Source organism: Zonotrichia albicollis, chromosome 5 (genome assembly GCF_047830755.1).
Source record: "Zonotrichia albicollis isolate bZonAlb1 chromosome 5, bZonAlb1.hap1, whole genome shotgun sequence".
Taxonomy (NCBI): domain Eukaryota; kingdom Metazoa; phylum Chordata; class Aves; order Passeriformes; family Passerellidae; genus Zonotrichia; species Zonotrichia albicollis.
The window spans coordinates 10,859,780-10,877,102 of record NC_133823.1 but is presented as its reverse complement, the minus strand read 5'-3'; the positions used below and the strand labels follow the sequence as shown (position 1 = coordinate 10,877,102).

Genomic DNA, 17,323 nt, shown 5'->3' with positions numbered 1-17,323 from the left:
GCATGCTCCTTAAAAATTCATTTTTCTCAGAAACTTGAAAAAAAATCCTTCTAAACAGTTTAACATATTCTACAATTAAGGATTATATCTAGCAGTGGAAACACACTCTCATCAGCAGGCAAAAAAGAGAAAATTCTTCACTAATCCATCCTTCCCATAAAGCTGGCGGAGTTTTGATAATTTATTTTGGTTATGAAACAAAGGAGAAGGATGACTTTGGTACTGACAACTATGAATGGTGCACTAAGGAGCAGGGTGGGAAAATGTGTTAACATATGACTAAGAGACATATTATATCCTAGAGTAAAGGTCAAATCTGCATGAAAAACTTGTTCATAGAGAGATACACTAATCTTTAAGTGCCTAAAGTAAACTATCAAGAACTTTTCAGCAGTGTTTGCACTTGGTGTCAGCACTCTCTCAGCACCACATCCACTACAGGCTTGAATGAACTCAGCAATAAAGAACATATAGTGAAAAGTAGATTATATCTCAGCTGGGCTCTTCATAATTAAAAAAAGTTAGACTGCATGTTAAGCAGAATCTCTGAAAACATAAATTACTTTTAAAGGTTGAAGCATGCTTCAGTTGTTTTAATCTATGAAAGTCCATTGAAAAAAATTAGAAGCAACATGGATTAAAAGGAAATCATATCTAGAAACCATGCAGAAATTTAATATCAAAATTATCAAAGGCCAAGTACTTACAAAAGAGGAACATTTTGCAAAGATGTGACAGAAATTAATATAAAAATAACATGAGAACATTTGAGACAGTTATCCAGTATATATACAAACATACCTGTATGCTAAAATAAATTTAAAAACCATAAACAGATAAAGAAGGAACAATAGAAAACTGGCTAAGAAAAAAAATAATCTCAATAAATATTTTCATGGCCGTTTCTCTACAGAACATCACCACTGTTGCTGAATCCCGAAATAAAGTGAGAACTTGCAAAAATATTTACTACTATCTTAAAAATTCGGACCCTCTTGTCACCCAAAAAACATTATCGAACAGGCTTGGATTCACTGAAATTTAAACAAAGGCTTCTCTATGAAAGCTTTAACGTGGCATCTCTGTAACAAGCCCAAGCAGCTCACTAATCAATAGAGAGAGTTTGATTTCAATAAGGGTGATAAAAGTTACTCTAACCCTGGCCAGCTACAAGCTCTCAACAGATGATGGTCATTAGGGCTCCATGGGGTCCCACGTACTCGGGCTGTACAAATGTGTCCTATTAGCACAGGGCCTGTCTGCTCGGCAACGCCGGGCTCAAGACAAATGGCAGCTGCTGCCCTTCGAGGTCTGAAGTCAAGTCCTCTGGGAATCTGAAAGCCCAACTGGAAAAATCAAGGCCTGTTCATTAGAGACTGCTTCAGGGGAAACTTGCAAGGCTGCCATTAGAACTTTATAAAAGAGCTAATTATTTTTATAAGACTTTTAAAACTATCAAGCACACCCAGTTATAATAAAAAAGTATTTACTGCTGGCATTCCATTAAAAAAGACATGGCTTTTTGTCAAAAAATCTGCTGGTGACAGTACACAACTGAAGCCTTTGTATTGAAAATTTTAGCGAGCTTTTTAGGAGAAAGTTGTGTAAAAATTGACTAGATGAGAGAGCTTCTCAAGTGAAGGTATAACACCACACTAATGTGAGAAAATAACCCAAACACACTCATATCAAACTAATGAACCACACATACAGGTGGGCTGAGATTGTGCATACGTGATTATCTACCCCTAAAAGACAGAAGGAATTCAAGAAACAAACACATTCAGTGTTGCAAAGGTGACTGAAAAGAGCAAACAAAATCCTTGTTTCAAATCTGTGCTGCTGAGGAGCAGCCAAACGTGCTGCAGTACATGCGTATTAATAAATCAGAATGAATTAATAAGTCAGAATGGCACAGGACCCACATGGTACTAAACATAAAGGCTAAGCAGAAAAATGAAAATTACCACTGTTTCAGTATTTTTCCTCTGTTTTATCAAACACCAAAACAAATAATGATAACTCCTTTCATAAAATGTACTCTGGGAAGAAGTTGGTACAGGACCTTTTTTTTTTTTATTCATAACCACAAAATTCTTTACTATTTTAACTATGAAACCAAACAAAAGTTTCTGATACTGAAATATTTTCCCAGCTGCACAGCATGACAACACTGTATTGAGTTCTAAGGTTATAACAGATCACTGATAGAGTATTTATTACAAATCTGTTAAAAGTGCTATATGAAATTCATTAGTGCTCCTTAATCAATTCTTGGACCAACACACACACGAGCTTCCGACTGCCCACTTCAAAAAAGTAATTACAACCCTAGTCCTCATGTAAAAGGACGACAGAAAGAAGCTATGTGAAATCAGTTTAAAAGAATGAAAATGTAAAGAAAACAGGTTAGGAATGATTTATATCAATGCCTAGTGCTGAAGTTAATTACAACTAACCCAATAAAATAGTGCCTTTATTATTGTACAGCAAGTAATAACCTTGGACGCAAAAACCAGAACACTTTGCTGACTTTTGCATGCTCAGTTCCACAGCACACTACATTAAGAATTAAAGAAGTAGTAAATAAGCCGTACAGAAACAGCAGGTTTTTAACTAAAAGCAGAAGACTCCCCTGCTGTTTAACCATGTGGGTTATTCCATGTAAACAGAGCTTCCTATAAACTAGTATTATGTTGTTAGTGGTAAATGCCTAAAACTATAATGAGAGTTTAATTTCAATACTTAAAAGTTAGAGTTCAAGTCACAGTAAGCTTATATAGATTCTGAGAAGAAATTATACACATGTAGAGCTGGAGTTACATACTTAAGTAGGAGATTATTCAGTAAAAATACCACAGAAAAAACTGTCAGCTTGTCAGACAATGTCGTTTGTGCTGTGAGATTACTCTCAAAGTAACAACTGTAGCCTTCTCTACAAAGGACATAAATCTATCCTAAAAAATACATTGTTATGAAAAAATAGATATAAAATATTACAGCATATACAATCTTTAAAAATTACACACAGCTAAAAATCTTGAGATAGGTTGCATTTGCCATAATTTATGGTAACACCCAATATTCTTAAAATAACGATAAAAGAAAACTTTAACTTAATCCAAAATGAATACAAAATAATAAAAATATCACATAAATACAATTATAACAGTAAGAATTTTCACAACATAAAAGCTGCATATCTGATCAAAATGCATAAGCTTCATTTTTGTATCTAGTTTCAAAGAAGTATGAAAAACTAGGGAAAAAACTGAATGAGTGGTTTTCAGGTCCCCAGTTTCTCAGGGAGGAAGCAATTTCCCCAGGCAGCTTTTCCCTCTCTCTCTGCCACTAGCAGGCTGTTGCCATGACACCCCATGAAACAAAATTAGGGGTCAGGTTTGAGTTCATCTAGCAGCAAACCTTCTCCACTGCAGTTTCCTCTCCAGGTTCTTTAACCATAGGCTATTTTCAATGCCAAGATGAAAGACTAGTTTCAGAAAAATTATGAACAGGAATCTTAAAAATTACTTGAGAAATCCAAGTACCAAGCAGTTCTGTAAATAGGCAGCAATAGGAAGCACAGAATTCTTAAGTCAAAGGAGATGAATCAGAAAAACAGACATGAAGAAAAGCAACAACCTGAGATGAACATGGGAAAAGATCCAAATAATTAAATTGCAGTGCCAGCATCATTTTCATGAACAAAGCCAAACAAATTGAGGAATAGCAGGAGTATAACACAACAGACCCATGATTTCAGTACTTTTTTGCTTAACTGTGATTGGAATTTGAGATTTTGTAAAACCCCTGAACAGGAAGGAAAATGCCTTTCAAGGTAGAGTACAAATTACAAAAACGAGAAAATCACACCAAACTCAGTGCTGTACAGCAGCAGCAGCAGTGCTGGACTGGTCCCACTGATAGCAACATTCTTCATCACCATGAAATAGCAGCAATCTTCCTGCTCCATGTTCTTAGCTTCAAATAAATAAATTTAACTAATAAAGAAATACAACACTGGTTTTGGAACCATAAGCCCCTTTATACACCAAGGAGGTTGGAAATAATGATCTTTAAGGATCCTTCCAACCCAAACCTTCTACGATTCCATGATTCTGGTATCATCCTTTTCCCCAAATGTAGCTTGGCTTCTATTTAAACTCTCATAATGAATGCCTGCACATGATGAACATGATTCTTGCTACCATTGTACCTTTGAGGGAATGGAGTTCAAGCATCTAAACCAATCCCACCTCTTCACTCATAACACAGGATGTCCAAACTTGTCCCTTGATATTCACTAAGACAATCCTATGCTAATGCAGATCTTTTCTTAAAAGATTTAGAGAAAATGAGGCTAAATCAATATTTTTTTTTAAAAGGCGAAAAAAATACTATCTCTCCCATTATTCTCCACTTGCATACTCTGTTCCCTTCCTTATCCTAGATCTATTGTCTTTATTTACACTAAAATGCAATATATATAAAACATGTTGCAACAAAGTTCTCTATTATCAACTATCACCACAATAAACATGATAAATAATAATTTTTTACTCCTTTCACTGCAAATCCTTACTTGCACTTACCAAGCAGATTTACCAAAAGAAAAATATATCCATCTTGGTTTCAGGTAGAAATACAAATAAATATATGCAGAACTATTCAAAGAGCACTGCAAAATCCAACTTTTTCTTCTGAATAAAAATTGACTCTGAACTAGGATCTAATACCTAATAGACCTCAATATCATGATTGCTGCATAATCTGAATTATGAGTTTTTATCACTTAAGTTACCACAAAATACTGATGGAAAAATTAGCGCACTGCCAACGATCCTTGATGAGACAAATCTTTTCCCAGCTCCACAAATGGGCAAAAAGCTTAGATGCATGTAAGTAAGAGTGCAAGTCAGACAATAAACTGAACAGCACTACTCCACAAAGTTTCTCTGGGTAGAACTTCCAGTAAATAGCACATCTGCCCAAATCCTGACTTCCCCAAGGAGTTCTGCTTGGAAACAGACACACATTATTTGGTTTATTAAGACAAACAACAAAGTTTCCATATTTGTAATTAGTATTATATCGACAAGAAACATTGCTGCTCACTGAACTTTCCATAATCTCCTGCCCCTCCCCTGCACTAACCCTCTTTCCATAGTCTCAAATTAAACAGACTGGCTGTAAAACAGCAGGGTGTCAAATTAAAGCACACTTTATTTTCAGAGGTCTCCACACTTCGCGGCTGACTTCCTGTCAGGAAGAGTTCCATTTCAGTGCAGAGCCCCACCAGCAGGGAGCTCACAGAATTAAGTGCCAGTTGATATTACTTTGTTTTGCATTTACCACCCCTGAGAATATTGTTCAAAGATCTAGTTATAAAGCCAGCGTGGTATCATCCTTCTGACTAGACTGCCAAGCCACAGGGTGTGCTCTTGCTGCACAAAACTCACCTTAAATGGTGGTGTTTTTTTAAGTCCTAGTGTGCTGGTGAAGCAACAGGATGCCTTTTTTCTTCAGAAAAGTCTTGCTTCGGCAGCTAAATTATGTTCCCTCAGTTTTGAACATCTGCAGCACTGTACATTAATGGAAATTAAGCTGTCCTGTTGCCCTATCCCACTCCCAAGATTCACATTCACATTAGACAATCCACTCTCCTCCCTAGACATAAAAATGTATACATTAATCAATCAAACTCTCAGCAACATAGCTTTAAGGGCTAATATTTCTAACTGTAGAGGGTGTGTTTTCCACTAAACTCACAGCAACAGCATGTCCTGAATTTCTCAGCAAATGCAAATAATTTTTAACTCATAAGAGTTTTTGTTCATATGAGCTTATAATATATGAGAAGTCTACAGAATCACTAAAGATTGTACTTTTAAAAAGAAAATCAAGGAGAAAAATCCTCACTTTTGCCACAGAATTCTGTTTCAGTAAGAACAACTTCAGAAAGTTCATCTCCCTACACTCCAGTGTGGTAAACTATTTCAAAGAATCATTTTGTGGTTTGTAACCCTATATTTTATACATTTCTCTACCAACAGCCTGCAAGGCAAATTGAATCCTCCAACCAGAATTCCATGAAACAATGCTTGTCATCACTCCAAACAAAAATGTCACAGCTTTACTACACCTGTACACTTGTACATCTCTATACACCTTCTTAGTCTAATATATAGAACCCATCTTGACTTTTTTTCATATTTCAAAACCACAAAGCTTAAAATTCCTTCCCAGAAAGCAGATGCGTGGCATAAACCAAAAAACACTAGTTTTTGCTCATCTTAAAATCTCACATTGTACATTTCAACTCCAAACTGGAGAATGAGTAAACTCTTAAAACATCCTCCTAGAGCAAGTATAATGGAAAGATATAGGAATATAAAGCAAACATATTTTTACTGAGACCACCACCTGTGAGGATACAACTACCAAGTGCTTCTTACATCACTAAGTCAAGAATTGGTCACTTATTATTCATGCAGTATTGGTGAAAAATTCTCAATACATCCAACTTATTTTCATGCTTAAGGCAAAAATAAAGTTAAAAACTTCTTTGATTTCTATTACTAAGCAGACAGTCAGTATACATCCATTAATTCACGGCACATTATTTCTTGCACGAGTCTATCACAAAAAAAGTTTTTAAAATTTAGCCATAATTGAACATAGACATTTCAAATAACCTATCTATAATCCATACTAAAAGCACAATATTCCTGAAGCCAGCAATTACACCTAAGAGAAAAAACAGATTTCAAGCAGATCTGAAGTGTAGTAAAGTTTGAACCTTAGCAATTTTAAGAACAGGAGTATGAAAGAAACTCCTACTTACACATACTAGGGTGCTCTCCAAGCAATTCCATGGAACTCAACAGGTAATTAAACTCTCAAACAATTTAGAAAGCAACAGGAAATCAGAGTGGGGATGAAGTTCTTACAGACAGGCTTTGCATTATCATGGGGTTTCACACAGAAAACATTACAATAATCTAGTTCTGGAGAGACAAAATCTACATATTGCTAAAGTCAAAGAACAAAAAAATACATGCAGCTAATTTAAATGTAATTTCAACATTCTCCAGTTCAAAGGAAAGGTTTTCCCAGCTGTTTCCATTTATTTCAATCTTATCAGATTTGCACTTCAGACAGTTATCTACCAATCTGATCTCCAGTTTCAGACACTTCAAATGTATAACACAGTTCAATGAAGCAAGTAGCAAAATATCCATAGCACATGTAATCCATTTGTAATTATCCCAAGTACTCCACTCAGTGACAAATACCAAGCATGAAAGTTGTCAATAGACATTTTCAGCACCCAAAGTGAAATCCTCAGATTTCAGAGATGGAAGAAAAACTCACACTCAGGAAGGAAAGAAGTTACACCATGCATAAACCCCCAGATATATCAGTGTAAGGCAGAACCCAGGTGTTTTGGAGAACAGATTTCGTAACATAACCTTCTGTTTTGTTTGGAGGCTTACTGACACGACAGAATCTGAAATCCAAGCACCAAAGGACCACATTTAAGGAGTCTGGATTCTACAGTCAGGGCCCACCCATACCTTCCAGGACTTTCATTCATGTTCTCCCAAGTTAATCCTACCAACCACCAGCCAAACAGCTCACTGTGTGTATATCAAGTGCTTGCAATGCAGGAGAATGCAGAAATCTCGTATAACAACAAATAAAAGGAAATGGCAACTGAGGGCAAACAGATGAATCACAATGTTGCTTTTCCAAATTGAGAGAGCCTAATTTGTTTCAATACTGGACTCTTCTACATGACTGCTGAATGCCCTTAAGCTCCTGGACTATTAGCTACTTTGTGAGGATTTGTTGAAACTTTTCAGACAGATGATTTTACCCGGCAATAATTGTTACCCAAAACATTAATTGAACTTAAATCTCTTCTGCTCCAGGAGAATACTCTGATAGCACGGCCTCTGGCTACTGTGAGATCTACCTTTTCCTCTCCCTGGCTTCCCATCCTCTGTAAATGAAAACACACCTTGCAGGGCAAAAAGAATTTTTGAGGTGAAAACAGTTTATAATGTAAAGTCTTTTCACTGAAAATATCAGAAGCAACACTATACATAAAGCTCAACAGACATTTCCCAATTACTTTCCATCCAATTGCTTCCTAAAACAGGTTAGGACAAAGATCTTCCATGTTGTTTCCCAGTTACAAAGACCATGTAGTATTTGTTACTAAATTACACTAGAAACATCCCTACTGCTGTTTGCATAACAATCATTAGCATGCCTGGCAATCCTATGTTTTCCAATGTTAGGATTTACAGTTTTATTAATGTGCCTGGATCCACTTGGTATGAAGCAGATCCGAGCAGCTTAAGAGTTTAGATAGTCCACAGTAGAGTAAGATGATCTTGAATATTCTCCCTTCCACAGCTACCTCATCTCTACAAAAAGGTGGGCTAGCAAATATTCTTCCAATCTTCAAATACTTCAAACAAGCACAAGCAATAAAATTTAAAAATAATTTTAACATATTTTTAAAAAGAAGCCAAAAGTGCATTATAAAGTTTCTGGCAGAACATTTCACGGAAAGTTAGCAATATAAGGCACAAGGCAAACACCTATGGGCAGGATTCATGCAAACTCTTTCCCTAAATTTCTCAATTTAGACATTGCTAAGTTCTTTTCTCAATTTCTGTGTTAAGATCTAAATCATTTTCATTTGCCTGATAAAGCTATGTTTCTTATCATTTTATCATAAAAGCAATCTATCACTGAAGCTTTTTAACTCAAGTACAGCTGCATTAATCTTTGATACAGACTAAGATCCTATTGGCAGAAGTTCACACTGTATAGAAAGAAAACCTTTCCACTCCTGGTATCTTCTAAATGGCTTTTAAAAGGAAATTAGAGCATGTATTACAGTTGATAAAAAAATCACCTGACAGCTTACAAAATCTACCCTTTATGCCAAAGCAGACACATATATATATTTGACCACATATCTAAAGGATTAGTAAATTCTTTTAAAACTTATTTTCAGCTGTTATAACAAACAGATTAGATGGAAGAACACTATTGTGACTAAAACATGATCATCTAATATTTGAGGCACATAAAAAGTATTCCAACAGCATTTATTCTCTTCCTATCTCATCCAGGATATTGCTAAAGAGATTCCATGAATCTGCTGAGTTCAGCTGCCATGGTATCACAGTGGCATTGGTCTTCAGATAACCCATAGTCAATTCAATTAAAACTTCATAGCAATCACTGCAGTTATCCATCACATCAAATTGCACTTAAAAGTAAATTAGGAACCAGTGCAGATGAAGAGCATCAGCATAATGTGTTCTCTAAACCAACACTGAAAACCTGCCATATTCTACATCAACTAAAATCTCCAAGCAATTCAAAGGCTTGCCACACTTTAGAACACACTGCAGAAAGCCACTCTTGAGGTAATGAACTTGGATCATTGATGCAAAGGTATTTTTCTGAGCAGAGGATACTCATAAAAGCCTGAAGATCCCTCTGCATTCCACAAACACTTAAGCAATGGGGCGGAAGAGAAAGGAGGTCATGGAAAAATTCTGCTGAAAAAAATTCAACTTCTATTGCTCTTCCTTAGGGAAAATCATGGAATCATACAGTTTGTATGAATACATGGAACATGTTGGTATTGCTCAATTAAGATTCCTAATCACAGTAAGAGAGATAAAACTACCAAGATGTTGCTCGTGCAAGGGATGCACGCTGACTTCTTTATGAGCCCCAGAATCTACCAGCAAAGGGATTTGGTAGAATATGAACTATCATCTAAAGAAATACCTGTGACAAAAATGTCACCTCTTAACCAGCAACAAGTTAGACAAGAAAAAGGAAAAAGAAAAATGAAAGCAAGCTGGAAACCTTTGCCTATAAGGGGAGTACGACCAACTTTTACAGTGTGATTTTTTTCTGTCTTAATACTACTAATCAGCCTCTGCCATATTTTTTTAAATGCACATGTAAACCTTCAAAACCTGTCAGAGCTGCACATGACATGTTCAATCGTGATTATATTTCACTAGGCAATATGAGGAAATGCTGTCTCTGCACATGAAAAATACTTGGAGTATTAGGGTTTCTGCTTCCCTCTTCCATCTCCCCATGGAAGTAATACTTTATCAAGGTCCACTATACATCTAACAGTTATGGTTATAAAGTTATATTGCAATATATCACATTATTATTTTCAGAAAATAAAATACTTAGCAATTAAATGGACTCAAATGTTGGTCTTGGTTTTACATACACTATCAGGTACCAAGAATGTGCCTTTAGTCCTTTTGAAAAAACACTGGATAGAGGAAAAAGGAATCGAGAATCAGAACACCTTGAACAAGCACATGGGGTGCATGTGTGGGCAGTGGTGGTGGAGGGATCATACAAGGTGTTGCAGTATTCATTCATTTTCAGTTGTAACCTCTCAAATACGTTGGGTGGCATTCTATCAGTTTCAGAAAATTATCCAAGAGCTGAACAGTGTTGAATCAGATAGTGTAAGTTTATTTTGCAGTCTAGAACATTTAGACACAGCAGAAAAATGCTCTTAAGTAGAAGATGGAGCTGAGAAAAGCCACCTAATTAGTTCTCTAACACAAACTCTGCTGACAATTCAGTCGATTGACTACACAAAGTAGCATCTCTCAAGTGTCAGAAATTCTGTAAATCCAAAGGCATCAAGGAAAATTACAGAACCTATCTCACCTATATTGTACCTTTTTACCTTGGACCTACAATAATCAGACAAATGCTTCATGCATGTGGGCAAGAGATAAATATTTTTAATCCCTTCATGAGAGAGGAGGGAAGACCACAGTCTACACTCATGTATTTCTACACAGTCATGTATTTCAAGAAAATATCTGACAAAGCAAAGGAAGCACAGTAGCATTTATGCTTTATGGACACGCACTCAATTCATCTATGCTGCTTTGAGTTTTAGGCACAGAGAGAAAGCCCTTCTAGATGAAAATGGTTTCTTCAGGGGTGACATCAGTTTCCCTGAGAAAAAGTCTTGACTCACAACTGCATGTGAGCACCTCAAACATCCTAATGCCACTCATTTAAGATGGGAGAACAGAAAGGGAACTTCTCTCTTTGAGCTGGTTTAATTACCCCGACAGGATGCCAGACCAGACGAGATGGTGCTTCCAGGTTCACTGTACTCTATGCATTTCTGATAAATGGGAAAAGAATAGATGACCTGGCAGAAGGCTCAGACAATAACATGTGATTTACAGGACATGAATGCAGCTACTATAAGATTTATCTGACAGCCCTCTCCGATAGTGGACTGTTGAGTATCCGATGGAATGATTTCTAGTCTGGAAAGTCTGCTACTGAGTAGCCATACACATTATTTATTTATTAGATGTTTTGGGTTGAAACCATTTTTAAATGATGCACTTCACAATGCTCAGCCATAAATTTAGTTTTAAACCCTAGAAGGGAGGTAGTGTTATTGGAATGTGTGTCAGACTGAATTAGGATGAGCAACACTACGCTTTTATAAAGTGGCCTTGAATGCAACGTCAATTCCTTCAAAAATGACATTAATGTCAAATAAGCAGGAACGCTTTGCAGTAATATCAAATGAAGGATTCTTTATGTTTTGATAGATTTATAGAAATGTAAGTACACACACAGAGACACGTCTCAAAATGTAGCGTGTCTATCAAAAAACACAACTGTTTTTGTCTTAGAAAAAGCCTTTTGTCTGTGTCTCAAACCACCTGTTTCTCCTTTTACCTTGTGTTAAACAGAAAGCAATATATCAACATGCAAACACAAAAACATGAAATAAGGGTCTTTTTCTATATGCCTAAATATATGAGTTTTAAACGAGAAAAGAAATTAACCAGGTGTCACAAATAGTTTCAGGGAATTGCACATCTTGAATTTTTTTAAAAATTACTTCACTCATTAAAGGGCTGTATTTTCACAATTTTATGAAAAAAAAAAAGGTAGGATATTATTATTCCATTTTCCACTTCTGCAGAAGAGAAATATAATTCAGCCACAGATCTAAATGAACATCAGAAAAATGTCAGGTGCTTCAGAAAAACAATCCAAGTATTTACATCGTATCTACAATGTTTAAAATGAATTTTGAGAAGAGGTTATCATAAAAAACACCAAAGATTAATCAGAGCCATCTTTCAATTTCACAAAACGATGGCTGACAAATTTGTGAAGTTTTAAATCAAATTTGCAGATACTTACTTCATAACTATGCCACATTATTTATGTGATTAAAAACTGGTTTTTGACCTGATCTTTTGATCTTTGGCACTGCATCCTCTCCATCTCCTCTTAAAAATTAATTAAAATTTTAGCAAAAGGATATCACTTCATTTCCAACCCTATCTTGCTGGAGAAAAAAAGAAAATAAAAAGAAGCAAAAAAAAAAAAGAAAAAATCAATCAAGCTCAACCCCATCTCCTCCCAGTATCTGTAAAATGTCGGCTTGAAATTCAATTTCATATCTCTCAAGCTTTCATGTAGCAAAAGACAGTTCACTTCTTAACAAAATAAATCACTTCTGTGATTGCCATGCTGACCTCTTTGAATTAGGAAAATTCAAAGTGAAAAATGTAATTATCACCCCAGAACAATCTGTATACATCTGGAGCTAATTTTAGATTCATTTCTCACATCATTTTTCATATTCTGCCAAAAATTACAGCTGCTATGTAACTTTAAAAAGACTTTGAGGTCTTTGTGACTTTATTGGTTTATTTCCACTGCTCCACAAAGAACCACCTCAGCCTGTGCAACTTGCACTGCTAAGCAATCACGGTAGCTTCAATTTGATTAGATTAGCATTAAGTGGCATTGTGACACATATGACAAATAGGTGCATTAGAGCACATCATTTATTCCTTATCCTTTCCATTTCCCAAAACCAAACAAGTGACGTACAGTACAGAGCACAACATGATTTTAAGAAAGATTAGATTACCTTACCCATAAAAAGGGGAAAGGTCAAGCACTAATTATTGATACAAGTAGCATGGATACCAAAAACTAATTTTTCTAAATGGCAATACCAGTTGTAAGACACATATTTAATGCTTGGATTAGTTTTTACTTTAACATATTCCTGAATGAACAGTAAAATTTGTTACATACATTTCTCAGCAGCAAAGATTCTTTTATCATTTAAATCAGCTGCAAGTTCATATTCTAGAAGTTGTGAACTATGTTCACTTCCAGTACTGCCATATGTAAAATAATGTCTAAATTCCAAAAGTTCCATAAGGAATATTTAATTCCTTTCAGGGTAAAATGATACCATATTTCCTGAGGAAGATGGAAAACTAGATGAGCAAAGTTCTGGTTACATTCATTAATAATAACCTCACTGGAAAACATAACTACTCTTCACTAGTTCATTGTAAAATCTATTAGGTGTAATCTCCAGAAGTAATTGTTCTTATTGCACTTTATTGACAACGTAGACTATCGATTTTTCACACCTTCTATGATTCTTTCATTTGTATTCATGAAATGTCTATCAGCACACTCTAAATAAATTTGGCAATATAGGCACTAAAACGAATAAATCGATGTGAAGAAACATTAATTTTGCATTATCCTTATTCGTCAGGCAAGCAAACCATAGGGGTTGTAAATGAAGGTCAAAGGTTCTGAAATGGGTCAGAACCCTTGACCTCTAGACCAATACCATTCCCATTAAAAAAGGCTATTTTAAAGTTTTAAGTAGGGGAATTTACTACCAGAAAGGTATAATTTTAAGGCACCAAAAGAAAGGCTCAATAAAAACAGTCTTCCATTTAATTACAAAAAAAACAAACAAAAAAAAAAAGGCAAGAAACCCCCCAAAAAATCCAATTAATAAAGGATACATAATTTTAAGAAAGTTCCTTAGGCTCTGTCTGTTTTTTGAACCACAGAAACAGGCAGCTCTCAAGTTCTTACATATCTAAAATCAGTTTGCCTTTAGGAATGTAGAATGTCCCAAACTGATGACAACCAGGGTTGCTTTCTTAAATTTTTCTCAAATCCTTAGTACTTGTCAAATCAATTAGGAATGACAGGGTTTTAAAAGTATTTATCACTCATTTCATAACCTCTACACAACAGGAAAAATTCTATTTATCCCAGAGGATTCAGCATGTCAAGATGCAGGAATCAATCAGTTTCTTTAACTTTAATATTATATTGATCCTATCTTATCTTACAAAAATGACAGCACAGAATTATGTAGGCACACCATCTTCAAGGTTATGTAAATGCTCAATAGCAAGGAAACAAAAACCCACTTGAATAGACAGAATTACTATTTTTTTTAATCAAAAGGCTTTGTACATTATTTTTTTGACCTATTACATATGAACCTAAATTAAAAGTAAAATTTAGAGTAAAATTTTATCTGTAATTTCCATTGTGTTCAGACAGATCAATTTCAGACATTATTACTTAAACCTCACCTGAGAGCAAAGGAGCATCACCAGCTCCACAACTGAACTGCTCGATTTCATGCACACAAGACCTACAGAAGGAAAAAAAATGATACATAAATGCATGCTCTTATGGTACCAGCTATTAACACAAACTGTTTTGAAGTGCAATAGATTTGACAAACAAAAGAAAGCTGAAATTTTCATGCCCCTTCCAGTTCAATTTTGTACTTTATCAGCACAAAACAAAAGTACCTATGTGAGAGGGAAATCATAAATTCCATGCCTTCCATCTAAAAGAAGCAGCTAATAGTAATTCTTACCCCCATTACTCAGCTTCATAAATGTTTGTATGTCAAAATGATCAGAAGTGTGGTTAACATATGTTATATTAATCCACTGTATCTACATTTTGCTATTTCTCGAAGGATTGGGTCATTATATATGCAGAGAAGGGAAATGGCTTTATGACCTCTGCTTTCTCCATGACGCGTTCTCCTTTCAGCCCCCAGCTATCAATCAAGTTTCCATTTTGTTTCATGGCAGCAGACATCCCAAACACTCTTATTAGTACTTTGACCCTTAACCCCACACTAAACCTAAGCAGAAGTGCAAGCAGTAACCTATTATATATTTTCAGTTTTTTACAAACTAATTTGAGTATTATTATTTGTGGTCGCATTTTGGTTTGGGTTTCTTATAACTGGGGATCAGAATCAAAAAATTGCTTTCATGTGTTCATTTTTGTCCAGACAGCTCATACACTTCCAGTGATTATCCTGCTTTTTCTTTGCTCATCCAATCTATGCAATACTCAGCTACCCATCTATATAACTATATTACAATCAAAATACTTTGAACCAGATTCTCTTTTATCTTCAAAAATAAAGCTTTGAGAAAAACTGCTTTTCTGGTTCTTCTTATTAGATGAATGAAATAAATTTGTTCACAAGGCAGCTTCTATTAAAATGTTTATCAGCTAAAATGATGCCCAAATGCATAAACAAAAGTAGAATCCCATCTTTTCGAGTCTCAAAGAAAGCAATTCATACATTTTTTCCTTTCATTTCTTCTTACCTCAAATGGTAAGCAAGCTAAACTCCAAAACTAAACAACTTTAATTTGTGAAATTTAATGAAGTCTCAATTTTGATATCAGCAGTCCTCAGTGAAACACTTAGCAGTGTTTGATACTCTAATTGTGTTTCTGACAATGCCCATATTCAGCCCTTCTAACAGGATGACTGTCCTAGTCCAAGAAACAAGTAGTTTCAAAAATGTTTAAAAAAGAACTTTAATTCCCTAGGAAGAAACTAGATCTGTCAGTGCAAACATAGCTCAAGTTAAGCAACCAAGGGACTCTATCATGAGTGCACCTATCAGTGGAAGCTGCAACAAGCTCTTCTTGTCACATCTTCAACAGGACAAAACCTGAAAATTTCACTCTGAAAAGCAGTGGACAAAGCAATTCATATGACACAGTCAAATTTTGAGAAAATCAAAAAACTGGTGTTGCACTGCTAAATTCAGTCTTCCAATATACACAATTTTTTTTAATTGAAGACATTAATGTCTGCATTGCAGAACTGAGCCTCATTTTTAAGTAGAGAGAAACCCACCAGCAGAAAGAAAACGTCATCATCTCAATCTCAACCATGTCATGCCAATCTTCCACCAGGAAGAGCCATGATCACTGCACAGGAATCCCCATCTTCTCAGATGTGCCAGAGAATCCTCCTCCATACTGACAAGGATTCCTCCTACCTGTATGACTCCCTTCCAATAAGAAACCAAAAAGCCAGGAGCAGACTCACGTGTGAGAGAGGCAGCAGAACACGCTCCACTGACACAGTTCCCAAAAACACTTCAGTTCCAACACCCCAGCAAAAGTGACAGGTCTTGTACCCAACTCACTACACTAGACACTCGACTGTGTCTAACAGTTGACCCTGACACTGAAATTTCTCTTAAAGCTTACAAAACATGTTTTGTATAACAGCTTCTATGGGACAAATGGCCAGGAGAGTTGGAGAACAAAGGAAGATGGACAGAAAGAGGTGGCAGAAATGGCAAAGATGAGGAGTCAGTGATAATGACCTCAGAAGGTTAAAGACAGAAGAAAAAGAGTCAGTGAAATTCAGTGGACAGCACTGTTTGGGAAGGCAAGAAGAAAGTTCCTAAATCAAGAAACTTTCAGTCTCCAAGGCAACAAAAAACACAACCCCCCCCTCCTTTTTTAAATGGAAACTTACTTGTACCTTCTATCAGCAACTCCTGCCCATGGCTGCCCAAAAGAGTCCGAGAAAGAAAGGGAGCAAAATCCACAAAAATCTCTCTCAGCAGTGGGGCAGCTTTTTCCAAAGCATGCTCAAGCCTGTCTGTAATACTAGTAAAGAGATAGGTAATTAGCAATAAAAGAAGGAAGTTACTGGAATTTTGTAAAAAGGAATATAGATTTTGACAATGTTTAAGTGATATACATGTATAAGAAAGAATTAATCCAACACTCAGTACTTTCCCAAACATTCATTAGTTATTGAAAATCAGCAAAAGGACATTCTTAAGTTACGTGGTATCAGAATACCAATTGTAATATCAATAACATGAGCTGCAACACAGCTGTTCAGAACAATTGAAGAAGTTACCTCATTTTGGAGGCAGAATCCTCAGGCACTGAAGAAACTGCAGGAACAGATGGCAATTTTGAATTAGATGATCCCCTTCCTACAAGAGAAAGTAATAATAAACACATTATATAAGAAAACATTCCAGGGATTAGAAAAGCAGACCAGAAACTAAATCTTTAAGTTCTCAGTCAGAAACCACGCTTTTCAAGTCTGAGGACTAGGTGAACTCCATTCA

General features: G+C 35.7%; 1 protein-coding gene across 4 annotated transcripts in view; it reads right to left on the bottom strand.

Annotated features, from left to right (window-relative positions):
* The window catches only part of LRBA (LPS responsive beige-like anchor protein), a 368,802-nt gene that overhangs the window by 253,250 nt on the left and 98,229 nt on the right, over positions 1 to 17,323 (bottom strand). For 3 of the 4 annotated variants that reach the window (XM_074540769.1, XM_074540771.1, XM_074540772.1), the window contains 3 exons: positions 17,107 to 17,185; positions 16,714 to 16,847; positions 14,493 to 14,554 (listed from right to left, as the gene is read on the bottom strand). In XM_074540769.1, the coding sequence (XP_074396870.1) occupies positions 14,493 to 14,554; positions 16,714 to 16,847; positions 17,107 to 17,185 (275 nt within the window). The remainder of the gene's footprint in view (positions 1 to 14,492; positions 14,555 to 16,713; positions 16,848 to 17,106; positions 17,186 to 17,323) is intronic. The other variant, XM_074540770.1, reaches the window with a different exon arrangement.